General features: G+C 42.2%; 1 protein-coding gene across 5 annotated transcripts in view; it reads right to left on the bottom strand.

Moving 5' to 3' along the window:
* The window catches only part of tcf7l1b (transcription factor 7 like 1b), a 33,322-nt gene that overhangs the window by 5,087 nt on the left and 2,634 nt on the right, over positions 1-25,601 (bottom strand). For 3 of the 5 annotated variants that reach the window (XM_079338547.1, XM_079338549.1, XM_079338551.1), the window contains exons 2-6: positions 25,433-25,505; positions 25,218-25,345; positions 7,632-7,715; positions 876-1,011; positions 331-433 (exon numbers count right to left, since the gene is read on the bottom strand). In XM_079338547.1, the coding sequence (XP_079194673.1) occupies positions 331-433; positions 876-1,011; positions 7,632-7,715; positions 25,218-25,345; positions 25,433-25,505 (524 nt within the window). The remainder of the gene's footprint in view (positions 1-330; positions 434-875; positions 1,012-7,631; positions 7,716-25,217; positions 25,346-25,432; positions 25,506-25,601) is intronic. The other 2 variants (XM_079338550.1, XM_079338548.1) reach the window with 1 other exon arrangement.

Genomic DNA, 25,601 nt, shown 5'->3' on the forward strand with positions numbered 1-25,601 from the left:
CCAGCTAGTGCTGTGACAGTGTTGTTAAAATGTACATCTGAGATAAAACAAAACCCTGAAGGTTAATAAATGCTTCCTTGTAAATCATGCCTTTACGATACACATGTAGTTTGATAGAATAAAAAGAAAAAATCTTGCCTTTTCACATTTTTCTCTCTAGTTGAGATTTATAAAAATCTAGACCCTAACAAGCAGTAACCTGAGGTCAATCACTTAAACGACAACTCTAATTGGACGACATAAGTTATTTACTTGTAGGTGAAGTTGCAAGTTTTTCTAATTCCAACAAAATCAAAGTTAAATTGACAACTGTGAATTAGATTAACTTACTGTGGCATGAGCCAGCCAAGAGGGTGTGCGATTGAGCCGACAGCACCAGGAGACAGGGGATAATATGGAGAGAGCTCCGATGGGTGAGGTGTCCGAGGGATACCTGCGGGGGCCACAGACAAAGGAAACCGGCTTTTAAAGTATTTCTACTAAGAAGACAAGGAAAGAAAAAGTGAAGTGAAGAAGTGCTGTTGTCTTCACTATTATCTTAAAGCTATACTTAAATCCTATACTATGAGTGTATATTTCAAAACTAGTTTAGCAGCTGTGGTGAATTCATTTCGGTGATTTCAATAGTAGCCACATTACAAGGGGTAAAGAGGAAAACATTTTTGTCCCCATTTTTTTCTTATCCTGTGAAACTCAGAAGTGACTTTACCTTTTTATATTTTTTCTAACATGATGATAAGTGGCTGAATTACCTGAATGAAGTACTTGTACGTGAATTTAGACAGCCTAAAGATAAAACCACCATTTGACCTTTTTTTTTTTTTGCATTCATAACTTTTGTTAAAAGAAATCAAAGTCTACCTCCTAATTCTTACCTGTCTTTGGGTCGAGGATCTCTGGGGAGAGGTGTGATGGTGGCGTGCCGGGGGAGAAGTGTTCATTGCTGTATGTGATGAGGGGTGTCAGCGGGTGCACGTGATGGGCGTGCTGCACCACAGGGACTTTATTGGACTATTGGTGAATAAAAAAGGAAGAGAAGAATGGAAATTAATGAGCAGGAAGAGACCAATGAGCAAGCAATATCTTACAACTATCCAAACAGAGTAATCAATCAAAGTATGTATCTGTGCACAAGATATATGTGGGTCATTGTGGAGGAGAAATGCAGGGCAGTAAACAGGCCATCATGAGTGAATGCCCTCCACGGTAAACATCACAGTCTGTGCCTGTGACCGGCCCTGTGATGCAATCTGGACCAGCACCAAGCAACACTAAAAAAGGCTGTGCAGACACATGCCAAGACCATTACGGCCATTTAGCAGAGGAGAGAACTGTTTGTTCAATCCAACAAGAAAAACAACAGTGCCACCGAGTCCAAAAGTCACACCAGCGAGCCACAAACAAACAAAATCACACTACGGTAAACTGAGCAGACATAAACAAGAGGAGACATCATCTCCCACTCTGTCTGACACCCAGAGGTGGCTCAAACTGGCACGTTATAAGTCACTAAAAACACTTGACATTCTTTATAGTTTCAGATTGATTGTGTCTATGACGAGGATAGTAAAGACAATAATAATAATAACCACCTCTCTACTTTCACTAGGCCTCACACAGTCTCACAGTCATTTCCCCTGGCTGCAGCGCTGAATGGAGCACTTGTTGGCTCGACTTGTCACATAGGAGGGTCAAGGGATGGGGGGGTGGGGGAGAAAGGAGTCTTGTTCCTCTAGGCTAACCTTTCTTCAATATCCCTACCCAACCCCCTCCTCAACCCTCGTCTCTCTCCAATGTGGTCTGCTCGGGAACAAGGTTTGTATTGAGACTTCTGTACACTCTCCTGCTTCATGCTGCTCAGAATTGTTCCAAATCTTACCTTCTTTTCCTGCCACTTAAAAAAAATGGAGTCCAACCTTTTCCTCCTTTTTAAATCTTTTGCAAATTGGTTTCTCCCTGGTTTAAAGCACGCTTTGATTCTGCTAATGCCAGATGGAGTGAGGAAAATATTTACCAGTGTAAAACATGGCTATATAAAGATCACTTTGCTCTCTTGGTTTATCCAGACTCGGAGCATACGAGGTCAAAGTGTGTGAAGATGCGCAGAGAACACAATTCAGCACAGAAGAGGGCTTTGATAGCGCTTCATGGCAGAAATAGTGTTGACTTGCCCGGTTTGAAATCCCAGTTCCCTTATGTCATATATATTTGAGTTGTGCTTTGTTGTTTGACTTGGTGTACAATATGCCTGAGTTTTCCCTATATTGTGAGGGCTGCTTGAGACCTCTAGACCTGGATGCCAACACATTTTGGGAAGCACTTCAGTGAGAATTTAAAATGATCTCTATTAATTATTCATATCCTGGAATACACCAGTCCTGCGCTCTAAACATATTTCTAAGTTTGAAGGCATGAGTTATGACTATGGCACCCGACTATGGAGAAAAATTGAGTTTGCAGGTTGCACATGTGCAAAACTGTCCTGATCGTTTTTCAATCTGCCAGAATGTGTCCGTTAGGAATAAAGATGGCTAAAATTCCTCTTTTTAATGACAACATTTTATCATTATAAAACAAATCAAAATTCTAAAAAGTTCTCCAGACCTCTGAAATATAACATGTGGTTTTGTAAAATCATGACTTGAAACTAAACATTCATGTATCAATGCCTTCTTTCACCCCGCCTCATGTGTGGGGGTTGTATTCCTGAGGCCCATGACAGCTTCATACGTCTGGTTTCATGAGTGTAATAAGGAAACCACAAGGAACATGAGCCGTGTTTTAAATATAAACAACATCTACGTGATAGGACAGATAAGGGGCAACCTGGAACCAGATGCTATCTTCATCCACATACAGAAATGATGCTCTCAACATAGACAGGCTTGTTGCAAACATGTCTGCAGCCATGCATAATTCTCAGCTAGCATGTGAAAACACCCAGAGCAGGTTTTAGACAGATTAGACATAGCAAGAGGAGGTTTAAAGGGTAAAAATACAGGAAAGGGTGCAGAGAAAAGATGTCTGTCTCTAAAGAGGGTTTGAGAGTAAAAAGGCCGAGGTGGCAGCACCTCGTCTGGCTGTCCAACTTGGAACAGTGCTAAGAAAAGCACAGTCCTTGGTCAATGTGGGTGGAGGGGTGGATTTCATTCAAGCAAACATGTTTTTGGATCCTGCACATCTGAATTGAATTACTAGGCAAACAGCCGATGGGGAAGAGAGCTTAGAACAAACTGAATAACCCCGCAGCTTTGTGTGTCTTTATGCTCGGTGATTCTGGGTGGGAGGCTCAGAGGCCTTTCAAAACTCCAGGAAAGACAGGCTGAAAAGAATGCCTGGCATGCTGAGAAATCCAAGCCTTGTTTGTCAACGCCAACAGGAAGCGGACGTGAGAGAGAGGGGAACTGACCGTGTCGTATGTCTTTAAAATCAACGGCTCCAAAAAGTATGCCATTCATCACAGACAATATGAGCTTCACGTCTGCTCATCGCGCCTGAAAATATCAACGGTTGTAATACTCTAGCTTCAAATAATACAAAGCAGAAAGCGGTGTCATATTACCAGAGCTGGTGTCCCGGAGGGTCAATAAGTAAATAAGCAAAAATCTGAATTTGTAGACACAAGTCTAGTCGTGTCTCACTGGAATCTGGTGTGCTGATAAATAAATGAATATTGCCACAAATAAATAACGTTATCATCTGGTATCTTTTATAGAATCGCAAGTTTCTTGATCCTAAATGTGTCCGTTTGAGAGTTTGTACGGTATCAAAGCTCTTGTACCATATACCATTTCTGAAGAGGATCTCTTTCCTGCAGAGGCCCAGCAGGACTGCAGACCTAAGATCAGTATTCAGTTCAGTCCTCTCAAAGCCTTTGATTTCATGATGGATCCTGGTTGTTCACTGCCGAATGCAAAACGAGAAAATCTCACTGGACTCCCAGTCAAAGGTCTGTCGACAAAATATGGGCCGAGAGCAAGCACGTTTCGCACTGAGAGAAATATATTAAAAAAAGCACATTTTCAATTAATATCTCACCTTTTGTTTGATTAATATCTCTACTTAAACTGGCAAATAGCTCTGAGAGTTGAAGATTGCACAAGCAGGAGGACAAAAAGGTATGTCAGGAATGCTGCTCCAGACCTGAACACTTGAATTCACTTAAACAGCCTGGTGAGTAAGTGACTTATGACAGGCTGACAAGACCAGGTCTCTCAGAGCCGTGATTAGCCCTGACATAAACACAATGCTGAAACAAAGAGAGCGATTCTTGGGCCCCTGTGAGGGAACATCAGCACATATTTGAGCCATGATCTGATCAGTAAGTGACGGACGGACACTTCGCTCAGTTCGACCTCATTATAGAGTCGCAGCTTGGTGTAATCCGGACTAACTATACTGGGCAGTGTAAAATAATGACATTACAATCACATAGGGTTGAGGGAGAAATTACAAATTCATGTGTTCAAAGAAAGATGTGAAGGAGTGTTGATGGGTTTGCGTCGTCGTGTCGTTGAAGATGAGCATGAGCACGAGAGGCTTAAAAAAAACAGCAGCTTCACAGATTTCACTTCAAATTCTTTCTTTATTTCTCATTTTTCCTGCTTGTTCCATTTTACCTCAACGTCTCCATCTCCTTATTACTTTTCCCGTTTTGCCATCGATTTCCTCTCTATTCTTTTATTTTATTTTATTTTCTTTCATTTGGTTTTTGTCTTATCTTTCCCTTCCTTACCTTTCCATTCCTCTCCTTAAATTTCTTCACCTTAACTTAACTCTTATCTTTGTCTCCTCTGTTTGGTTCCTTCCCTTCTTTATCTCCTCTCCTCTCCTCTCTGGTCCAGCTCAGTCACTCCTGATGTTCTGACAGGTTCCTGTACTGCATCACCTGGCCCTGCAGCCTCTTTGATGTATAATTCATGAAGAGGCAGACCTCTGAACACTGAAGCTTATACAGGGGTGGACATGTGTGTGTTCTGTGTGTGTGTGTGTATATGTGTGTGTATATGGCTGGGTGTGGTGCGTTCACAGGAAGCATCTTCCCAGTCCTCCCACCACCACACCACAACCCATACTAGCAAAAAGCAGTACCTACTGAATGTTAAACAAACCTGTGTGTTGAATAATTGAGGATCTCAGGCCAGAGTGGGCTGTGATTAGCATACAGGCCTTATGGACCCAATCTGCGCTGTGACACCATGCTCTTTCCCTGGACTTTCTATGATTTTTATTTTACATGCTCTTAGCTTGTTGCTAAAACAACTGGACTTATTACGTCATCTCTGCAGCGACATGTAGGAATGTGAGATGCTAAATTACATAACACCGTTTTAAGTGGCAGCGTGTTCACGGATGGTTATTAATCTGCAGAGGTGTGTTTGCTTTGTAGGTCTTTGAATAAATAGTCCATCATGAATTCAATAACATTAAGGACAGTTGACGTGCATGTAACATATAAGACACATGCGGCTACAAGCAGGACCTGACACATATTCCAAACTGTGCCAGACCATCAGAAAAACAAAACAACACTGTCAGATTTAACATATGCGTGCAGAATGACTGCAGGAGCAGGGGTCTGCAGCAGGAGTCCCTGCTGGTGTCTCCAGTCCTCTGGTCTCTCTCTCTGTGGCTCCTCTTGGCCCTGGGCAGTAATCCTTGGCCCCCCGTGTGTGCCCATCCGCTCCCCCTGCTCTCATTAGTGCAGTGTGGGGACCTGGGGAGCCTGCAGGCCTGGGGAGCCAGCCTGCTGCTCCCCTCCCACTCGTCTCTCTCTCTCTCTCTATCTCTCTCTCTATCTCTCTCTCTCCTCCTCGGCTGAAGTAATGAGCACATAATCAGCCTGGCTCCCTGTCAGCAACAGCACAGCAGAGGGGCATGTGGGCTCCTGGCCCAGAGTGGGGGGTAAGGCCACAGCGGGGTGTTTCGCTCTCTATCCTCTGTGCACCAGAGTTCACCATGCCTGCTATTAAAGCTTCCCAGTACACATCAAATGACCCTCTACCACAGGTCAGCAGATCAAGCTTTGCAACTTCCTCCTTTAGTGAACATACTGAAAGCTGTTACACTCTCGATGAACCTTCAGTGATGAAAAAGTAACTTTAACCAAAACCAAAGTAACCATAGTGTTTTTCATTTGAGGTGTTTGGCCTTTGCTTGTCTTCGATAGAGCCATTCACATGATTGATCATAATTTAAAATCCAGATGAAAGGCTTTCCGCTGTGCTAACAACTATTTAAAAGGTTTTCTTATCAGTTCTTATGAGCTAATATAAAGCATTTAAAGTGCATTCAGGCAACCAATAAAGGAACAAACAGAAAGAAGAAACCTCAGTCGACGTGCTTTCATTTCCTTTAAATCCAGCTGTTAATATTTCACTCATTGTTTTGACCTTTTCTCTCAATTCTGCCTCACAGATCTTTAGTGTAACACTTTTTCTGTATTACTTAGAACGAGTTGTGTGCAACAGTAGCTGCTTTGTATCAGCAGGGTCAGCAGCAGGTCAGCATTTATTCTAATAAAATATCTTTAATTGGTTCTATTGAGCCTTAAGTCAGTCCTGGATTCCCATGAGCAAACTCGCTCTCCTTAACAACAAGTTCCCTTTGACTGCACTCAATGAAGACGTTGTCATGTGGATCACTGCGATTATGTGATCCAGCGAATCAACCACAAACTCAGAAAGCACGTCTAGCCAGGATATGTAAGGTCAAGCAGCTGAGACACAACAGCTCTTTTTAACTGAAGTGTAGTGACAGTGTTTTTTTATCGGCTAAACATGCAGGCTTCCTGGACCAGAAAGCGCCCTGATACGATCAAACAGGTGAGATGTTAGATTAACTCTCTGGGCTTTGTGTTATCTAATGTTTTCAATCCCGAACACACACATCCCTCAGCGAAAAAAAAACCCCTCAAACCAAACAGGTCTGCTGAGGCCCCGCATTGTCTAACTGGAGTGAGACACCCTGATGACTACTTCACACCTGTGTGGGAAAGTTCAGGAGCGACCAGGAGGTTCAAACTTGAGAGATTTATGATAGAGACTGACTTATAGTGCTAAAGACAGACATGCTGATCAGCAGTTCAGCCTGTGGGTGCTGCAGGGCTTGTCTGTGGGTAAAAAGATGCACATGGACGGATGGGAACCAGAATATTTACATGAGCACGATGATCTCATTATAGTGAATAACCGCATTATGCTGATCATTTGATTAATGCATTTATACAGTTTCCAGTAAACGGATTCCCCCAGTAAGTTTACATGATTTGTTTGATAATTCGATGAATGTCCAGTATGAAACAGCCAGGAGGAAACATCCAATAAGTGCTATAAAATAAGAAAGGGGAGCCTAGGACACTGTTGGTATTCGCATTCAAGAAGTGACTATGCTATAACGTTTTTTGTTTTTTTTTAATCCTTCTTCCATGTTCACTAAATTAAATGGATTCAACTTCATACAGGCAACAAAACCTGAAGTGCTGATTAAAAAAAAAAGAAGAAACGTGAATCAGTCCTGCCACAAAATTGTGAGCCTAACTTTGCTTTGCAGATGTAACTACAGTTTTTTTAAGCTTGATCTTGTGATAAATGTACTTTTTTTTGGATTGGATGGCAGCAGTATCTACTTACTAAATGTCCTGGTGTTGGAGAACGGGAGTCTTTCAATCCTGCAGATCCAGGGACATCCAGAAGAGGCCATTTCATCTGCAGGTACTGTGAGAGGAAAATAAAGAATTATTAGATAAAAGCTGAAAAAAAAAAACATTCATAACATTCAGACTCAAAGCGAGTGTAAAGAAGTGATGGCTTGTGTCAACGTTGGCGATGTTTGATTGTTGACAAACCATACAACTTATCTCTTTGCTGATTTTAAGTGCACATAAGTGTGTTCATATAACTTTCTAATTTAAGTTTCACTGTAGATGTCAAATTGTGCCATTTGCAATTGTAGAGAAAACAGTGTTTATTTATGGTTTATGTGAAGTTAAAAACCCGTACAAAAGTATCAACAACGGTTTACCTAATTGCGTTGGAAGGAATGCATGATACGCAGAATAGAAAACAGACAGACTCTTTTTTTCTAATTCTCTAGTTTCGTAAGTTAACGTTGCACTGAGAATTGAAACTTTCCCTGCACTGTGTAACAGTCGTATGAACGTTGTCAAGCCCTCAGAGATCTGCAGTAGACACCTGTACGAGAGCCACATTACCGCTGGAGTCAGACAGTGAGTTTTGGCACAGGGAAGAGCAGGCAGAGCGATGTGAACACATCGGACTGGTGGACGACTGTGAAATTGCCGTTTGTCAAGGAAAAACAAGAGGCCAGCTGTGGGCGCCCATCGTCGAGCGGGTGGGAAGAGACAGCTGGAAGGAAGCTGCATGTACTAGAGCAGCAAACTCAACGCTAACGCCTGTCAGTCTGTCTCAATTGGTTTGGCCTTTTGACCAGAAAAATAGTCCCCTCCTACTTTTACATATACTATTTCTCCACATAGGTATTAAACTTATCGGAAAGGGTTGTGCAAATGTTTGTTTAGCCTCTTTTATTCTCACAGTGTGCAAAGATTTCCAACATATTCCTACTTCTGCTGTGCCATGTTAGAGCTGTGTACTGCAGGATTTTTTTTGTCATGATTTACTGCTTAATACATCGAGCATGTTTTTTTTTTTTTTTTGTCCTCAAGCAATGGAGATAGCATGAAGCCAGAGCTCGGAAAGCACGGCTCGACCATCTGGTTTATGAATCAGTTTAAATACCGGACACTGCAGCTTGTCATGCATGTGGATATTTCTCCCTGGTGCAGTTTGAAATTAATTAAAAAAAGGTTTCATACCATAGGTTATGTGACGCTCATCCAGCCCCATGTTGTATAGTTCTTTATTTAAGATGCCTTTTGGGTACGGAAGTGTGTTATGGGTTATGAATTCAGTCTGTAAGAGGCTGTTGCAAAATCTTAGCATGCATCCTCTGTTATCATTCTACCATGTATACTGAGGTTTTTATTTACATAGCATTGCCCTCATGAATTCCTGTGTACAAACAGTCTGACGTCCACCCAGAGCAAACATCTGATGAATGGAAAAAGAGAAAAGAAAAGAAATAGTCCCTGACACGTTTTAAAAAATGACTGAGAAACACCGTCAAAGAACATATGCAAAGCTGTGTCTACTTTTCAAAAGTTGCTGCAGGATAAATGATGACAAACAAGCAAACTGGAGGAGTCATGCATTCAGGTTGTGATTTTTAAAACTTCATTCATCACTCTGGGTTTGTAAGGAGGAAGGAAGCTTGGATGGCTTTGGGTTAAAAATGGAAAAGACATTATAGCAGGCGGGGGGAAAGGGAGAAGGGAAGGAGGGAAAAAAAACATTTTCAGGAATGAGTTTGTCGGAGCAGGCAGAGGGTATTGTTTCCTGACAGCTGGGGTCCAACAGAGCGCCGAGGCAGGGGGAAGGGGACCCTTTTTCCCTTTCGAAAAGAGGGGGAATTCTTGGAGTTGACATCAGCCCTCTTCATTTTCACTATACTGCTCAGGGCTGAATCGCAGGTTCCAACTAATGGGCCCGAGTCCATACAACTGTCAGGAGGCAGTTGCTTTTAGAGGCTGCTAGCTCCCTATTGAAACTTTCCTCTGCTGTGTGCAGGGCGCCTAATGAATGCTGCTCTCCGGAGAGAAAATCCAAAACAATGCAGTTTTCTCTGTCTAATCTATGTCAATCATGAGTCCTTCCACAAATGAAACAAGCGCTATTGTGAGCGTTTGGTCTTGCCCCGGCTGTGCCCACCCCGGCTCTCCCATCCGATCTGTCCTTTTTTTGACAGCTTCTGCCAGGACGGAGGAACATGCCCCAAGGCGCTTTTTTCTGAGCGTCTACTTTTCTTTTTAATTGCCGGTGTGCCCTGTGGAAAAACTGTTCACACACGTTCCTGCAACATACAGCCAGGTAATGCCAGCCGCTCACTGTCACATTAGGCGCGAGCAGCACACCGCTCGCTAACACGAGAGCGAGAAATAGAGAGAGAAAGAGAGAGAGAGGGAGAGGGAGAGAGAGAGAGAGAGAGGGTGTTCTAGTCTGTGAGGTGTTTCAGGAAACAAAAGGCGAGGCATGCTGAAACTTTCTCAGTGTTACGGTAAAAAAAAATACAAGGGAAGTGTAAAGAAAATGTTTGAATGAGAGCCAGCACTTAAATTTGAAGATTTTATGAAATAGCTTAAGTAATATTAAAGGTTTTTAGAAGATTGAAGTGGAGATGGTCTAATATCAATTTAGCTGCAAGATATTTAGTAATGCTTTACACATGCCCTTATTTTATTGGAAACAAATACAGACATATGGTGAGGCCTGTTGCAATGTCTGCTTCAGCCTGGGAGCTGGGGGCTCTGGTAAATACACTCGGACAGAGTACTGAAGGAAACCAGAGAGAAGTTTAGCTGATCCATTTCCGTCCCTCTCTAATTGTCTTCCAGCCCTCCCTGCTGCCTCCAACACTCAGAATAGACTTCAGTAGATTGTGCTACTTTTACGGGACCCAGATGCGACAAAGGTGGCAGTGATGCCACTGAAATTTTCCAAAAAAGCTACACTGGAGCCCTTTGGTTTTTTGAACACAGAGTATCGAACATATGCTCTGGGGCATGTGGCCTGCCAGAGCTGGGTTCTAATTGTTACATTGCTCTCAGAGAGCACGGGAGAACTCAGCCAAGAGTCTTTGTCATCTCTGAAGTGTGTGGTGCCATACTGCAGACCAACATCAGAGCACGGAGAAGAGACAGATGTCTGGACATTTGCTGTCAAACTAAGTCAGACACTCTGCCAAGGAGGGAGAAAAAAAGTTTGCCATCAACTATCTGTCGCTTTCAGGGCCGCAGTGAGAAGTTGTAAAACGTGTCATTCAAACTAAAAGTTTAGTTCGAGTTAAAATTAAAGAGATTTTTGCGGAAATAAATAAAATGTCCAAAACTTAAATATGAAAATGATGAACTCATATGCAGATATGTTGAACTTTCACAATCAAAAACATTTCTTATTTAAGTCAAGTAGTGCAGCCAGACAAAGTCCAGCAGTAAACAAAAGAGCGACCGTGTATGAAGTGGCGGCTCAGACAAGCCGTTTGTAATGGCATTGCCAAACTTGTGGTGAATAGTGAAGCAGCAGGAATGCCTCCATGGATTGCTCCAGCAGATAATGTCAATCACCCACTGTGTAGAGAACCCCTCCCAATTGTTTTCTTTTACCCCCCAACAGAAAACAAATGGGCCGCACAGCTTGCTGTTTGGCTGAGGTGTTAATTACCGTCCCCTGCCCATATGAACAGCAGCCTCAGACAATAGCCCTGTCAGACCCCCTGCACAACCGCCCCTCCCTGGTTTGCTCTGCTGATATCACCTGCTCATGCGGGGCCATTGACACCTAAACCTGATCTTTGCATGAAACACAATTAAAGCCTCTGGGACAAAGACGATGTGATAAGCAGTACCCGCCTTGTCTCAGAGTTTGCATTAAGGCTCATTGTTTGCCAACATTAGAAGCAATTACATTGACAATTCTTAAGCAAACCTCTGCAGTCATTGTGCTAATTAGTGTGTAATTGATGGGGAAACGACAAGCGGCTCAGCCGGTCAGAGCCACAATGCACTATTGGGCCACTGCAAATTTTTCTGAATGGGGACCATGTCCTATTATCCGGTCCACTATGAAGTAAGTAGATTAGTCAGGGAGGAAGTTATTAATTAAAGCTATCTTAGAGGAGGTTACAGAGAGAAAGACACAATCCAAATATTGTTTTTATCCAGACAGACTGAATAAAAACAGGGTTCATGACTGTGGTAAGAAATACATTTGTTTGATCTGCATTAAGACGCTCTACAGAAATCATCGGGCCACTGCACAAACTTGAAGAACTTCCGTTTTCCCTCTTTCAACTCTTTCCAATAATGCAATGTCTCTTGGTTTACATTATATTAAGCCTGAGAAGCCTGTTGGTCCTGTGGTAGAGATAGCACCCTGCTAATGGCGAGCACATTTGAAGTGTCCATTAGCCCATAGAGGAATGAAGTTAAGTGACTATGACAGGGGCACTCCCTCGGTTTGCCGGGCTTCTATTGTGACCTGCTTGGTCGTCCCGCACTCTTATTCACAGCCAGTAAAAAAACTGGGTCAAAGGTCAGACATCCAGAGTGCTGTGGTTTCTATGGCAACGTGGCCTATTAAGGCCAGGCTCATTGGCCTCTTAACATGCTCTTGTACACAAAAGAACTATTAGTGCAAAGAGGGGAGAGAGGAGAGTGAAGAGGGGAGGCAGCTCAGGGGAGGTCCTAACAACATACCACCAAGGTTTATCCAAGATTTCCAAGATGGTCGACACTCATTCTGCAGATCCAACCATGTCTATATGATCAATACTTAATTTTATTGGTTCCATTTAGTGAAATTATTGTATTTTCTAGATGTTAGTACAACCCAAAGTAAAATAAAAATAAATGATTAGCATTGCAGGAGTATGTCTGTGTTGTTCAAAGTTTTTCAAATTGACAAAAAAACATGAACGAGGAATGGGGTCACATAACTTCCTCATGCATATTCCAAACAAGGCTAACTTAGCCATCAAACTGAGGTTATTTGTTATTTGGGAATAAAGTCACTGCTGTTTCAGTAATAACCCAGCATTAATAAAACACAAGGTCAACACAGACCCCCCCCCCCCCCTAAAAAAAGCTTCTTTAACATTCTGTCCCACTCACAGAGCTGCCTCTTCAGCAGGAGTTTGCATTTTTGCAGCTCAAGCAATTATTTGAATCAGGCTTTTTTTTTTTCTTCCTTTTGCATGACATGATCCTGAGTTACTGCTTCCTGTACCCAGAGCTTAAAGTGTGGCAGTGGAGTGTGAATGAAGCAGTCATTGTTTTTTTTCTGTCTCGCTGACTTTCTGCCACTTTATGCGATGCAGTTAAAGGAAAAGTTCCTCGGTCGAAGGCTGAAGTTAGGAGTAAGTGAGTAATTCTGTTACACAGCACACCAGCAGGTCATATAAAACTCACTGTATAATTAGACACACAAGAAAATAATTACGCATCTGGTGAGAGCAAGGCCATCTCATAAAGACAGAGAGGAGGGTGCAAAGCCATTCAAGTCAATTATGTGAAGTCAGTTATGTGGTTTCCCGTACCTGGGAAATCTGCTTTCAATTGTGACAGAGGACTCTGCTTAATGTCAGTGTGATCTGATGTCAGGACGGACTTCACTCAAATGTCAGGGAAAGGGTCCTTTCCTATGTCCTGTGGCATTGTTTGTCCAGGAACACAACTTTTTATTGTTTGGGGAGTAGCCTTGTTTCATTGAAGCACACAGCCGTAAACGTCTGTATAATTAACTCCAGAACACGAGGTGGTTAGCAGCGTGGGCTGGATGTTTACTGTAAAGCTCGACATAGAAATCAAATGTGTGTGTTAAAGTGTAGGTGTTTGCACGTCCAGGACTACGCAGATGACACACAAGTGAGAGCTGAATTTTTCATTTATGACCAAACACAAATTGACTGGAGACAGCATGGGTTACCAATATAATGCAGTGTTTCCTGCCAAGACTTTTAGGAGGCAATAATACGTCCAGCATGAACCCCTCACACTAAAGCAGGCAAATACCACAGCATGGTAATCACTCTAAACCCTCTGCATAGACACAAAAAATATATTTTCTCTTCATTTTCCAGATAAATATTTACCTCCGCCCTCAAAGAGTAAACTTTAGTGCGTCTGCTAAAAGTGTCTTTTTTTTCTGACAGGACACAATCGCTGATTGTGTAGGATTTTTTTCCAAGCTTTTCCTGGACCTTTTTTTTTTTTTAAACTTCCTAAAAGTAGCTGACAGTAGAAGAAGAGGCAATGAGACATCTTGAAGGCAGAACATCAGAAAAACTGAGGTGGGCATAAGTGGGTGTAGCATAGAAGGCAAGCAGGAGGGGGAAAAAAAAGGGCCTAAATTAAACACATTTGTTTCTGCTCTCACATACCACAAGTCTTATGAAAACAGAGGGCTGATTGTGTTCTCTCTGCAAGTCCACCCCTCCTCCCCTCTCTCTCTCTCTCTCTCTCTTCGACACCACCCAACACCACCACCCAGCCCCACACCCCCACCGCCCTGTCCTGAGCAGCAGCACAATCCCCCCCACACGCTAACGCGCACACACACACACACACACACACACACACACACACGCACGCACACAGCTGCCTGCAGATGCCTCCTGTGTTTGCACTCCGAGTGCAGGCACAAATCTCCGGGACTCGCAGATTTCTGGGCCCTGTCTCATCTCAGATTTTACTACCTGACATCCCTATCACCTCAACGTTAACCCCCTCTCACTTCACTCTCTCCATCTCCTCTCCACCCTGTCCCTTTAGCTCAGCCCAAACACACACACACACACACAATCACACCCTGCAGATAATGCAAACACACTGCTCTGTTGCACACAGACTGAATGAATGTGAACCAGTACCATTTAGGATCACTATTGAACTAATGTTTTAGCTGAATAGGTAAAAGGTAAGTACATCCAAAAGTGGTTCCAAACTTTCATGGTTTCACAACGTGCACAACTTACCACCATTACATTCCTAAAGATTAGTTATGCACATTGTCAGCCGACTGCAGGGAGGTCTGGACAGTCGCCAAAATCGTTTAATACCTGAAACATTTGTAAAAGTCATTTCTCCTGCAATGCACAGGCTTCCTTTTCATCACACTGTGCGCAGTGGTACTGAGCTTTTACTCAAGAGAAAGTGATAGGTGTGGCTGTAAATCCAATTTCTGGTCACATCCAGCAATCCTCCTGCATGTCTGAAACTTTGCAAAGAGCGAAGTTACCTTTACAAACGTGTGTTTTAAGGGCAGGAGAAAAAGTCTGAAAAAGAATAATAAGGCGTGATGAGGTTGGGTCAGGAGGCCCTCTATCTCATAAAGGAAGTACAAACAATGAAGTACAAACACAAGGGATGTCCTTGTTGGTGGTGCCGTTTTTACTTGTTCTTTGAACAATAAAGTAACATTTTTTGGTTAGGGTAAGTTCTTTTCAAGGAACTAGCATTGATTATTTTAGCTGTTCGAGTTGCAATGTTGTGGAAAAATATCTTTCTAACACTAACCAGACAAAGAACTCAAGGCTGGACATGCTATTTAAAACAATATATACAGCTGTTGCGATCTTTCAGTTTCAATTCAGTCTAACGAGAACGGCAAGGTGATTACGATCTCGGGGCTGCTGTAAATATCAAATTCCCAGGGACAGAGTTTAGGAGGCCCCTTACAATTACACAGTTTTCAGGAATGCAGAGCATGAACCACAGCAACATGGAGCTGAAGACAAAATGCTCACGTCCCATTTTGGACGTTGTTCCTGTACCACGTGACGGAGAGAGACAGACAGCATTATAAAAAAGAGGGAAAGTTTGTCTTTGTGGAAGTTATCTGTGAACCCAAAATCTGCCCCACATTACAACAAACTTCTTCACCATCTAAACTGCAAACTTCTGCAAACAATTAGAGTTAACCCCAGAACTGTAAGCTGCTCAGAGAGAGAGAGAGAGAGAGAGAGAGAGAGAAAGAGCAAGAGAACGAAGGGGGAGTGACTGGAGAAAGAGAGGGCTGCTTGTGCACAATTACAGCAGGGATTTATGGCCTGAGAAACAATTTATAAATCACAGCGCCTGAGCTAATGTGCTCCAGATTGTTCTCCATGCAGCTGCAATTTTGGTCTGCGTGAAACAGCATAATAAACCTGGCTGGAGGACATGTTTGGGTGGTGGTGGAGGGGCAGGGAGAGAAGTTGAGCTTGTGGGTGGTGGCTGATGCGGGAGAGGCTGTGGGCCTGAACATTTTCTGAGGTGTTACGAACAAAGAAAAAACTTTTTTCAAAGGGATGAAGTTACATTTCGCTGATGTTCAAATACTGATTCTTATAAATGTTAGTGAAGAAAGAGAACAGGAAGGCTTTTGAATAAATTCTATAATTTTCAGATTAACAGTCAAACCAATTAAAATAAGTTTTCACAGTAGCTGGACAGCAAGAGCCACAAAATTAGGAGTGTTTCTGAATAATTACACGTTTCCACAATGAAACAATTGAAGTTTGAAGCCGTAAACGTCAATGTCAAACTGTTTAATGACCTCATTGTGGAACTGTGAAGACGAATTCCAAAGCAAATGAAGATGAATTTGGGGTTATAATAAGAAAAGACAAATGTTGCAAACTGATCTCGTCATTGTGGCTGCAGGCTGGTGTAGACGCAGGGATCGGATGTGCTGAGGGGAAGCCTGAGCTTTTGTGGCCACTCAGCCAACTGGCCCTGAACCTTGACCTCTAACCCTTCACCCTGGGGGGCAAACAAAGCTCTGAGTGACATCTGAAACTAGACACTCTGTGGGGAGAGAGTGTCTGGACAGGACTCAACTAACCCCATTAACTTTGCAGAAAAAGATTTACGGCTTTTTATTCTGCCCGTGCAAAGCTCCAAAGCTGAAAAGTCGTGCAGACCCGTCAAAAATAATCACGCAATTAGAGGTGTGCGCCGGGACTCGTCTTGTTTATTTGCCAGTGTCTCTGTCTTGCACAAAGATTAGCAAAAACGCTCCATAATTAACGACCTGGAGTAGAGTTGTGATTAGCAGAGATACACAAACATGCCAGCAGTTAGTCTGTTTCCAACTAAAGTCTGTTAATGCGAACAACCTGTAGCAAATCTTAAGGCAGTTTAAAAAAAAGTCAGTGATGCATATTCACCAGAGCCTCTGATGGATTCTTTACAATGGATTACGTAAACAGCCCTGGCATTAGCATGGTGTAAACAAAAACAGAGAGAGAAGTTGATGGTAAATGTGCAGCGGTTGAATACGAGCCTCCGTCACCAGAATGCTGAAAGCCACTGTAGTATTTAAATCAGGCGAGGAGGGAGGAAGACTCGGCCAAGCATTCTGTAGCTCAGCTGTGAGGCTCTAAGCCGTTGCCCTAGGGTCTTTGTCCTGCCTTTCAGGGCAAGTCTGAGGTAGTCAAAGACCCTATTCATGACCGGCGCTCCCCCTGCCAACACACCCATACAGCCCCAGTCAAGTCAGCCGAGAGCTATAGAGCCTTCCCATTTCACACGAGAATCAGACCTGCCCCTAAAGCCTGCTTCAGGGATTTCCAATAGCTAGCCCCTCCAACCCATGTACAAATCAAACAAAGGGGCTCCGTGGCCTACTCCATGTCATATAAGGCTGATTAGATCTTTTTTCCTAATGAGGCAACTCTAAATTTGAAGCAAATAAGTCAGGCACATTTGAAGGGATTTGGTATAAAGCCAAGGAAATAGTGAAGTGAGGAGCTGCCATCAAACCCTACATCATTAATCATCACTTACAAGAATTTCACAGAGTGAAAGCAACCAAACCCAAACCTGAGCATATCAAGTGATAAAAACTCAGTACAAAGAAACCCTATCTCACTGCTGATCATCTGAGTTAGGGGAATCCCACTATCAGTAGAGGGTGTTTTGTGTCTGAGGAGCACAAGGTCCTCCACTGCTGCCCTTTCTCTTCTCTTATCACCAACATTAGCTCATCGTTTTGAAAGGAGCCGATAAGGTCAGGAAAAAAGTGATATTCAAAGTAATAATATAAGCCCATCAGGAGATTCTGCTGTTTATTCTGACAGGATCTTGAGGTCTATGGTTCCAGATAAGGAGGCTACACATTTGAGATGAGACGGGCCTTTCCTCGGCTGTAATTGAATTTGTTGCACTGAGGAACATTGTGACTTCTTAACAAGCACAATTGGTTTATGAGGGTAACTGGGGGAAAGAGAGGGCACCCAGAGGTGAAGATATTATCAAGATTAGGACAAGTCGCCTGATCTCATGGGAAAATTGTAAATTTACTTGGGATATTTAACAATTTATTAACAATTATGGACATAAACTCATCTGGTTACTTTTACATGAATCATGGATTTTAAAAAAGTGCTCTGTCCTTTGTCAATCAAAAATGTTTTAATACCCATAAATTAAGAAAATAAAACATTGTCCTAACCCTAATGTTTTATAATAAAAAAATAATAATAAAATATACATTTTATGGTAGTATAAAATAAGAGCCAAAGACACACAATAGGTCTGGCATCAAGAGCTAAAGAATTTCCATAAAAGTTGGTTCGAAGTAATGTTTCAATGTAAAATACTCAATGTTCAATATAACTGCTTTGACCTTAGACGTATTCAAACTTGCCTCATAGTTACATGTTTGTTTTTCTTTTTGTGTGTTTTTCTCACATGCAGCTTCTCTGAAGTTCTATGTGGTCAAATATATGATCTTTCACAGTGACTACTTTTGTTTTTAGAACTAAAGTGCTTCGGTGCTAAATTCGAATTTCAGATGAAACCCAAGTTCTATCAGTTACATCACCTCATACAGCTGTAACAGTATCTTTATGTATTAACTCTGTACTTTTTCATGGGTATCATAAAGTATGAGACAGATCCGTGGAGTAACATGAGATGCATAAAAAGTAGAGGAGGAATAGAGTACCAGTTTGATAAGCTATTAATATGCAAATTTAGAGGCAATAAATAATGACCTGGTTAGGATCTGTGTGCAGGAGTTTGCACGTGTTTGCAAGTGCAATGTGTTGACTTGACATGCGTCTGTCAGGGGACACGAGCCACCCCAGCAGTCCACCGTTACAGGACAAACTCAGTGGGAAGCAGCCAAACTGATTTACAACTTCTGCTGGAAGAACAGCTGCTCTGCTCGCTGTCAACTAACCTCATCCTGGACGGATATCCATCCACTTCTTAATTTAGTATGACCACTACAACCTCCCTGATACCGCTCACACACTGCAGGATGAAGCCTGTACCAGACCCATATACAGGGAGAGACATTTCTGTATGAACTGAAGCAGAGCAGGATACAAATCTGACACATACTGATGCAACATGTGCATGATCTGATAGCCTCATGCTGTGTGCTGATTGGGCTGTGACTGTAAGGGAAGGGCAAAGCATTGTGGTCTACAGTGAAGAAACAGTTCTCTGTTAAAGACAGAATCCCTCAGATAAGTGAAAGCCTCAAGGTCTGGAAGAGGGCCCATCTTGGGATAACAGGCAAAGGACTAGCAGGACCCGTATCTACTGGTTCATGCTCCCACCACCACATCTCATCAACAATCTCTCTCCCTCCCTTTCACCCTCTCTCTCTCTCTCTCGCTCGCCTGCTGACTGCAGAGCTTAAACTGAAAACAGCTGCTTGGAATACCAGACCGATGAAACCCTGTTTAGAGCCTTTTCTTTCTCTTCCTGCTGCACAATCACGTTTTATTAGCATGGAGAGACGCATTTAAGGTACAATTATGGAGGGAAAACATTTCTTTATGTGAGCTAAACAGTAGTGGTTATAGCTATAGAGGGCCAAATACATTTATATGGGACAGTCCAATAGCACAGTACAGTGTCACCCCACCCTACCGCCTGTCTGGAGACTCAAGACTGGCTGCCTATGTACATGTATATATTTATGCAGACCTGAAAGGTTAATGCAAATCATGCCAAGAGATCCAAAGACTTGTGCATAAACTGATGGGTCAAATTTGAGATTAATTTTCAGTCAGTTGATAGTCATTTGATGTGTATTGAGATTTTAAAGGCAACATTCCCAGAATGCATTACTCTTAGCTTTGCATATGTGAACATGTTGGTTTTTCTTTCAGTAAACTAAACACTTTTGCTAAATGGCTGTTATTCAGGCAGAACCAGTGTTGTAAATGTGGCACCACTGAGTAGTTACAATGGCAACTTTCAGCTATTTTATTGAACTCTGGATACAATTTGACAAAAATATTTTGTTTATGGACTTGCTAGCATGATGTTAAAAAAGTAGACAGGAAGCACAAGGAGCCTTGCTTGGATATAATTGTTTTTTACAGGAGTAATTGGCGAGAAATGTATTCAACTATGGGACACTGTTTTAAGACACCTGGAAGCGTGAAAAAACGAGAGGCTCACCCCTCCCCAGCTTACGCAAGGACTGCTGATTAATACCGCACAACAGTCATGACTGTGGTGGTGTTCAAGTCACAAAAAACTTTTCTCTGCCTATTTCGAAAAATAAACAGCCAAGGACAAAAGATGAGAAGTTTTTCTGCCACATTTATAGCAAAACCCACCGAGGGACCGAATAAGTTTAAAGACCAGTCTCCTCTATGATATAACGCTACAGATTTTTTGTTTGATGGTATCTTACTACACCAGGAGTGTTTTGTAGAAAGGATGTTGGACATACATGCGTGACAACGCAGCTTTCATTTTCAAAGGAAAAAAAGAAGTTATTATGGATTACACTAGGGAGTGTTAGTGATTCCCACCTTTGGCTAAATGTCTTTGAGCTAAAACACCAAAGTTTTGCCCAAATTTTCACAGGGAAAAGCAACACACCAAACTCTAAAGAAGCACTGGCCAAACATCTCAAACAAGAAAAACACATTAATTGATAAAAACACATTTGCACACATATTCATCTTAGCACATCAAAGGGATTCATTGATGTCACTGAACATGGGGAGTGTGCGGCTAGAGAGGGGAGATGTTGGTTCTCCTTTCCTCAAAGGGCGCTGAGATGTTCCTGATGGGCCGGCATGCGAGGAGCCAGAGAGAGCTATAAACAGAATTTCTAATGTCAGGCGGGCGAGTGGGTGGGTTAGGTGGTGAACAAGCAGGCTAGTAGGGGTAGCAGGAGGAATTGACGCCAGCTCATGCTTTCCACAGAGACCAGCAGAGGGAAGGATGCAGACCAGGACTGACACCATTTCACATAAGCTGTACGAGTTACGTTAGGAAGCCAGCCGCAGCATCTCTGAATCTGTTCATGTATTACTTTATCAGATGTCTGTACCGCTTCTTAGGATACAGATTACAGAACAATGATCTGCACCACTTTTAACATATGCAATTAAATGATTTATAGAAAAAAGAATGTAAAGTGGAATACTTGCATCGTGTTACGACAATGTAATCACACCTTTAAACTGTTTTGGTTTGTTTTGTACGAAATGGACGTGACCTTTTTTTTTATCTGGCTCACACTGGGACGATTAATCTATCAATCCAGCTACAGAAAATTGGTGGACATTAATCAATATCCACTATTAAGTCAAACATTTGCTGATTCAAGCCATTATGTAATTGAAAACTCTGATTATTAATAATACGCCACCTTTGGCCCACTGGAGGTCATGATGAGCAAAGGTGCGACTTTCCGACATTTTAAAAACTAAATGATTAAGTGATTGAAATAAAAAGAATCTGCATATTCATTTATATAGTGAATAGCAATACCACGAGCAGACCGATGAAAAAAAAATACATAAAATAGATTGCTGAGAAAAACAAGTTTTGCAATATGTTGCATAAATATTGAGAAATAAGTAACAATTTATGCTTTCTGATCTATTCAAACATGTCTCTTTTGAAATAAAGAGTTAAATCAACCCCCTTCTACAACTGGATGATAATTGATATGTCATTCGAAATTTCTTTTTTTTTTTTTTTTTGCCAAATTAAATTAAATGTCCTCAAACCCGTGAGCAAAAACGTCATAATGTATCACTCCAGTCAGGCTTTCTCAGCCAGCGATGGCGTTTTTGCGGCTTCTGGCGATGTGTTTTTAATTGAACAGAGCCACTAAACTGATGTCTATGTGCTTGCCTTTGAAGGAAAAATCTTTTCAAAACTATAAACTTAGTCCAAACTGTTCGTTCTGTTGACACAGCGCTTGGCTGAGAAAATATTTGCGCGCCAACATTCAGGAACACAACACTGAGGGTTGTCAGAATATGTAGCAGCACACTGTTCCCTCTGTTGCAAAAGTATCCACAGAACCTCACCTGAGCACCCCCCCCACCCCCACCCCACCCCTCCTCCATCAACCTCCCCACCACTACCAGACCTTACAGACACACAAACACACATAGCCAGCAAGGTGAGTGAGCCACCTGATGAAAAGACACCTCCACACACAAACGGCTTTTGCTTATGCAGGGAGAGGCCCCTTTTCTTCAGCGGGACAATGTCTGTGTTGACTTTTTCTTTGTCTGCAGATTTTTAAGCACCCAAAGCTGCAGAAAGAATGGACGTCAGAGAGGCATGCACATACAGCCTTCAACATGCTCAGACTTATTCAAGCTCTACATTCATATCTCAAACTATTTTCTATTCAGGCATCATGCGCCGGAGCTCAAGTTTGTCCTAAAGATATATTTGAGTGGCTAACCTCGCCGTCTCCTACTGCCACACATATGAGACATTTCTCGCTTTAGTGACGATGATGATGCACCAGCAGAGCCATCCCAAAGTGATGATGAAGCTGACAAGTGTTGGCGTCAAACTCGAGTGTGTGTTCACCAATTAAATCTGGCACCAGTCTGTCACTACAGGAACAATGCGGCGATAATCACTTCAATGAGTCTACAAACAATGAGCTGGATTTGTCCTAGAAAAAAAGACTCTCTCTCTCACCACGGCAGTAGGCAGGAGTCTGGTGGTAGAACATCTCTGCAAACATGAAACCTCCTGCTCAACTCTCAGAGGATTACAGCAGAATGTCAGCTCTGAGCAGGCTTTAAATCAGTTATGCTCTGCCCTCAGGGGAACTGTGCTGATCCCATGTAGGCCTGTCCCTCATTGCTCATGATAGGGTTGCCACATCCAAATTTAAAAGTTCAGACCTCAAATCATTCAACATGCAGCACATTGCAGAATTTAATCACTGTTAGGCAACCTGGAGTTTGTAATTTTTTCCACAGCCTGTCTCTTTAAAAGCAGATTTGTATTACAAAGAAAGAGAATGCATTTTTAGGGTTTTTTGTCCCATAACAACTGTATTGGTCCCAAAGTGGGGGTTAAAAATAGACATATGCAGAAAAGATAAATACCTTACATACATAAGCACATCATTTTATATTTCTCATGCACAAAGGACTTGGTTGTGTGCTATTAATTGCATGATCTGTTTCAGAGGCAGATCTTTAATGTGTCCCATGCAGCACAAAAACCACCACATACCACACCACACTTATAAAACAAATCTGTCATTCCCAGCAGGCCCTTCCAACACACACACTGTAATAATAAACTGTTTGCAGGCTCCAGGGACTGTTTGTATCTCAACCCTAGAGAGGTGACAACGCAAACGAGGTTAGCCTGTGGGCAAATTTGTATCTCACGAGCCAATCAGCCTGTTCCACACACTGATTATGCAAGATAAATGTTAGCCTGGAGCTCATTAGCCTAACCAAGAAGTTGGACCAGACAAGGGTGCAGGCTGTTGAGAAATATCACCTAGAAACCTTCACCCACAGGTGTAAACAAAAAAAACAAACCTGAACCTAGAATGCAATGCCTAAAAGGTACTAAGTTGAATGCCTAATCAATCAAATTTGCAGCATTCATGCTGAGCCTTGTGCAATGCTGAGACCTTAAGAAGGCTGCTAAGTATGCCAGCTATTGTCTGTCTGCATGTTTTCTGCCACACTGATGATTGACAGTGTCAGCTCACTCTGTCCCATTGACCTCATTCTTTTTCTCCTTTCAATATGGGGGATTATTCCTCAGAATTTTAAATCCTCTCCAATTATTTGCTACTTTGCCTTGAGCAACACCAACAGAATTTTAAATTTTCATCATTGTTTAAGCTGGACACAAACACAAGGGGGAAAACAAACAAAGCTGAGACTAGATCATAAAGTGCAAATAACGCTGTTCCTTAATTACACAAAGAAAAAAACGTAAAAGTGTCAGGCATCCCTCAGAATAAGCAAGATTCACAAATATTGTAAATCATTGGACTTCCAGACCAGCATGTTTATCTCTAACCCTATTCTTAAAAAACTTTTAAGGCAAAAAGTAACTACATAGACGATCTACAAGGATCACCAAGAGCGGGCAGAGTAGCCATTTAGTTAATGAGCCCCAATGGAGACCTCCAATGAAGCCATCAAGACTGCTCAGAATAACAATGGTCGACTAACGCCTTTCTAATTGAATGGAAGGTAGAGGGAGGCGAGGGGAGTCGGGAACAGTGAAAAGGAGACAGAAAAAAAGCGAGGAGGAGGTGGAGGTGGGGGGTGTCTTTTCAGTCAGATGCCTGCCAGGCCTTAACGAAAGTACTTGTTTTTTGGGGGGATGTGACATAGATTGGGGGAGGGACAAGCTCAAGGGGGGACATAGATCTCCAGCCGGGATTATTTCAAGGAAGTTTGTATAGTCCTGTATAAACTGTAGCTGCAAAGAGTGCTATTTTAGTGCTAAAATTATGCAAATTAGTAAGAAAATCAGTGTTTAACATCACAAAGTACTGTCCCTTGGCCCTTTGGTCTCAGTTTGGTATATTGTTGTTTGAATGCAACAATTTGTCTTGTCATTGTTGTTGCTAAAGCTTATGTGAAATTAATGCGAAGACGCATTTCTGTAACGCATGAAAAAAGTAACCGATTTTCTGCAACGTCTTCATCAACAACACATACTTAAGACTGTCAACCTTATCTAAAGTTTCTGCACAACAGCTGTCATGGACGGTGCACTAGAATACCTCCCATGTGTGGTATTACATTGTTGTAACTGTAGGAAATGACTCCAGGAAAAGCTTTTTTTTTCTTCATTTACTGAAGCAAAAAAGGCTTTAGTTTCTAAAATACACATAACACGTAAGCATGAAAAGCTATCCACAGGCAAACTTAGAAATATATTGTAACCTTAAAATAAATGTTTAGCTATAAATGTCTCTATTCTGTAAGCTTCAAGTCCCTTCAGGAAATTAATAGTGCAAGCACAAATCAGCTTGAGTAAAGTATATAATCAAGATCCATGAGTGTTGCAGGGTATTTTTTGACAAAGAACTGCCGTAAATCCTTCAAAAATAACAAAGAGTGATAATGTGTCTGAACTTTGGGCCAAAACGAGAAGTGTCAAATACAGGCACCGCACAGGATGGGTGGCAGTTAGAAATGTAGGCTATATCCCCCCAAAAGAACAAAGAAGTAGTTAGTACTCCCTGAGAGGCCACTCAAAGGGAATATGGCGGTCTGGCTGAGCGTAAGGAACTTTTACGCAAAGACAAAGTTTTTGCAGTGTGTGACAAAATGCAGAAAATAGAGAAAATAATACATGAGACACAAATATGGGCACTTACTGTTCTTGCACTTGGAGAAAGAGACCCATTGGATAGGTACGGGTTGGTGAGGTCTGGGATCATGAGAAACGGGTAGCCAGGATAGTGGGGACTCTTGAAAAAGCCTCCATCTTGCTGTCTTCTCAGTGCTGCAAGGATAAGGAACAGCCCGAGTTAATGGGGACAGAATTGCAAAATAAAAGCACAAAAGGTGGTGAGGAAGTTATCAGGTTTACCTTCATGGAAGTAGTCTCTTGTTTTTTCATAACTTTCCAAGTCTGGTCTGGCTCGGGGGCGCCGCTCCGCCTGCTTACCAGAAGAGAAGCACACACGAAGGGGAAGACACTGTTGAAACTTTCAACAACCGTATTCGTCCCGATGCTGAGCAGTGGGCAACGGGGAACT

The sequence above is a fragment of the Symphodus melops genome (assembly GCF_947650265.1).
Source record: "Symphodus melops genome assembly, chromosome: 1".
In the NCBI taxonomy this organism is placed as follows: Eukaryota; Metazoa; Chordata; class Actinopteri; order Labriformes; family Labridae; genus Symphodus; species Symphodus melops.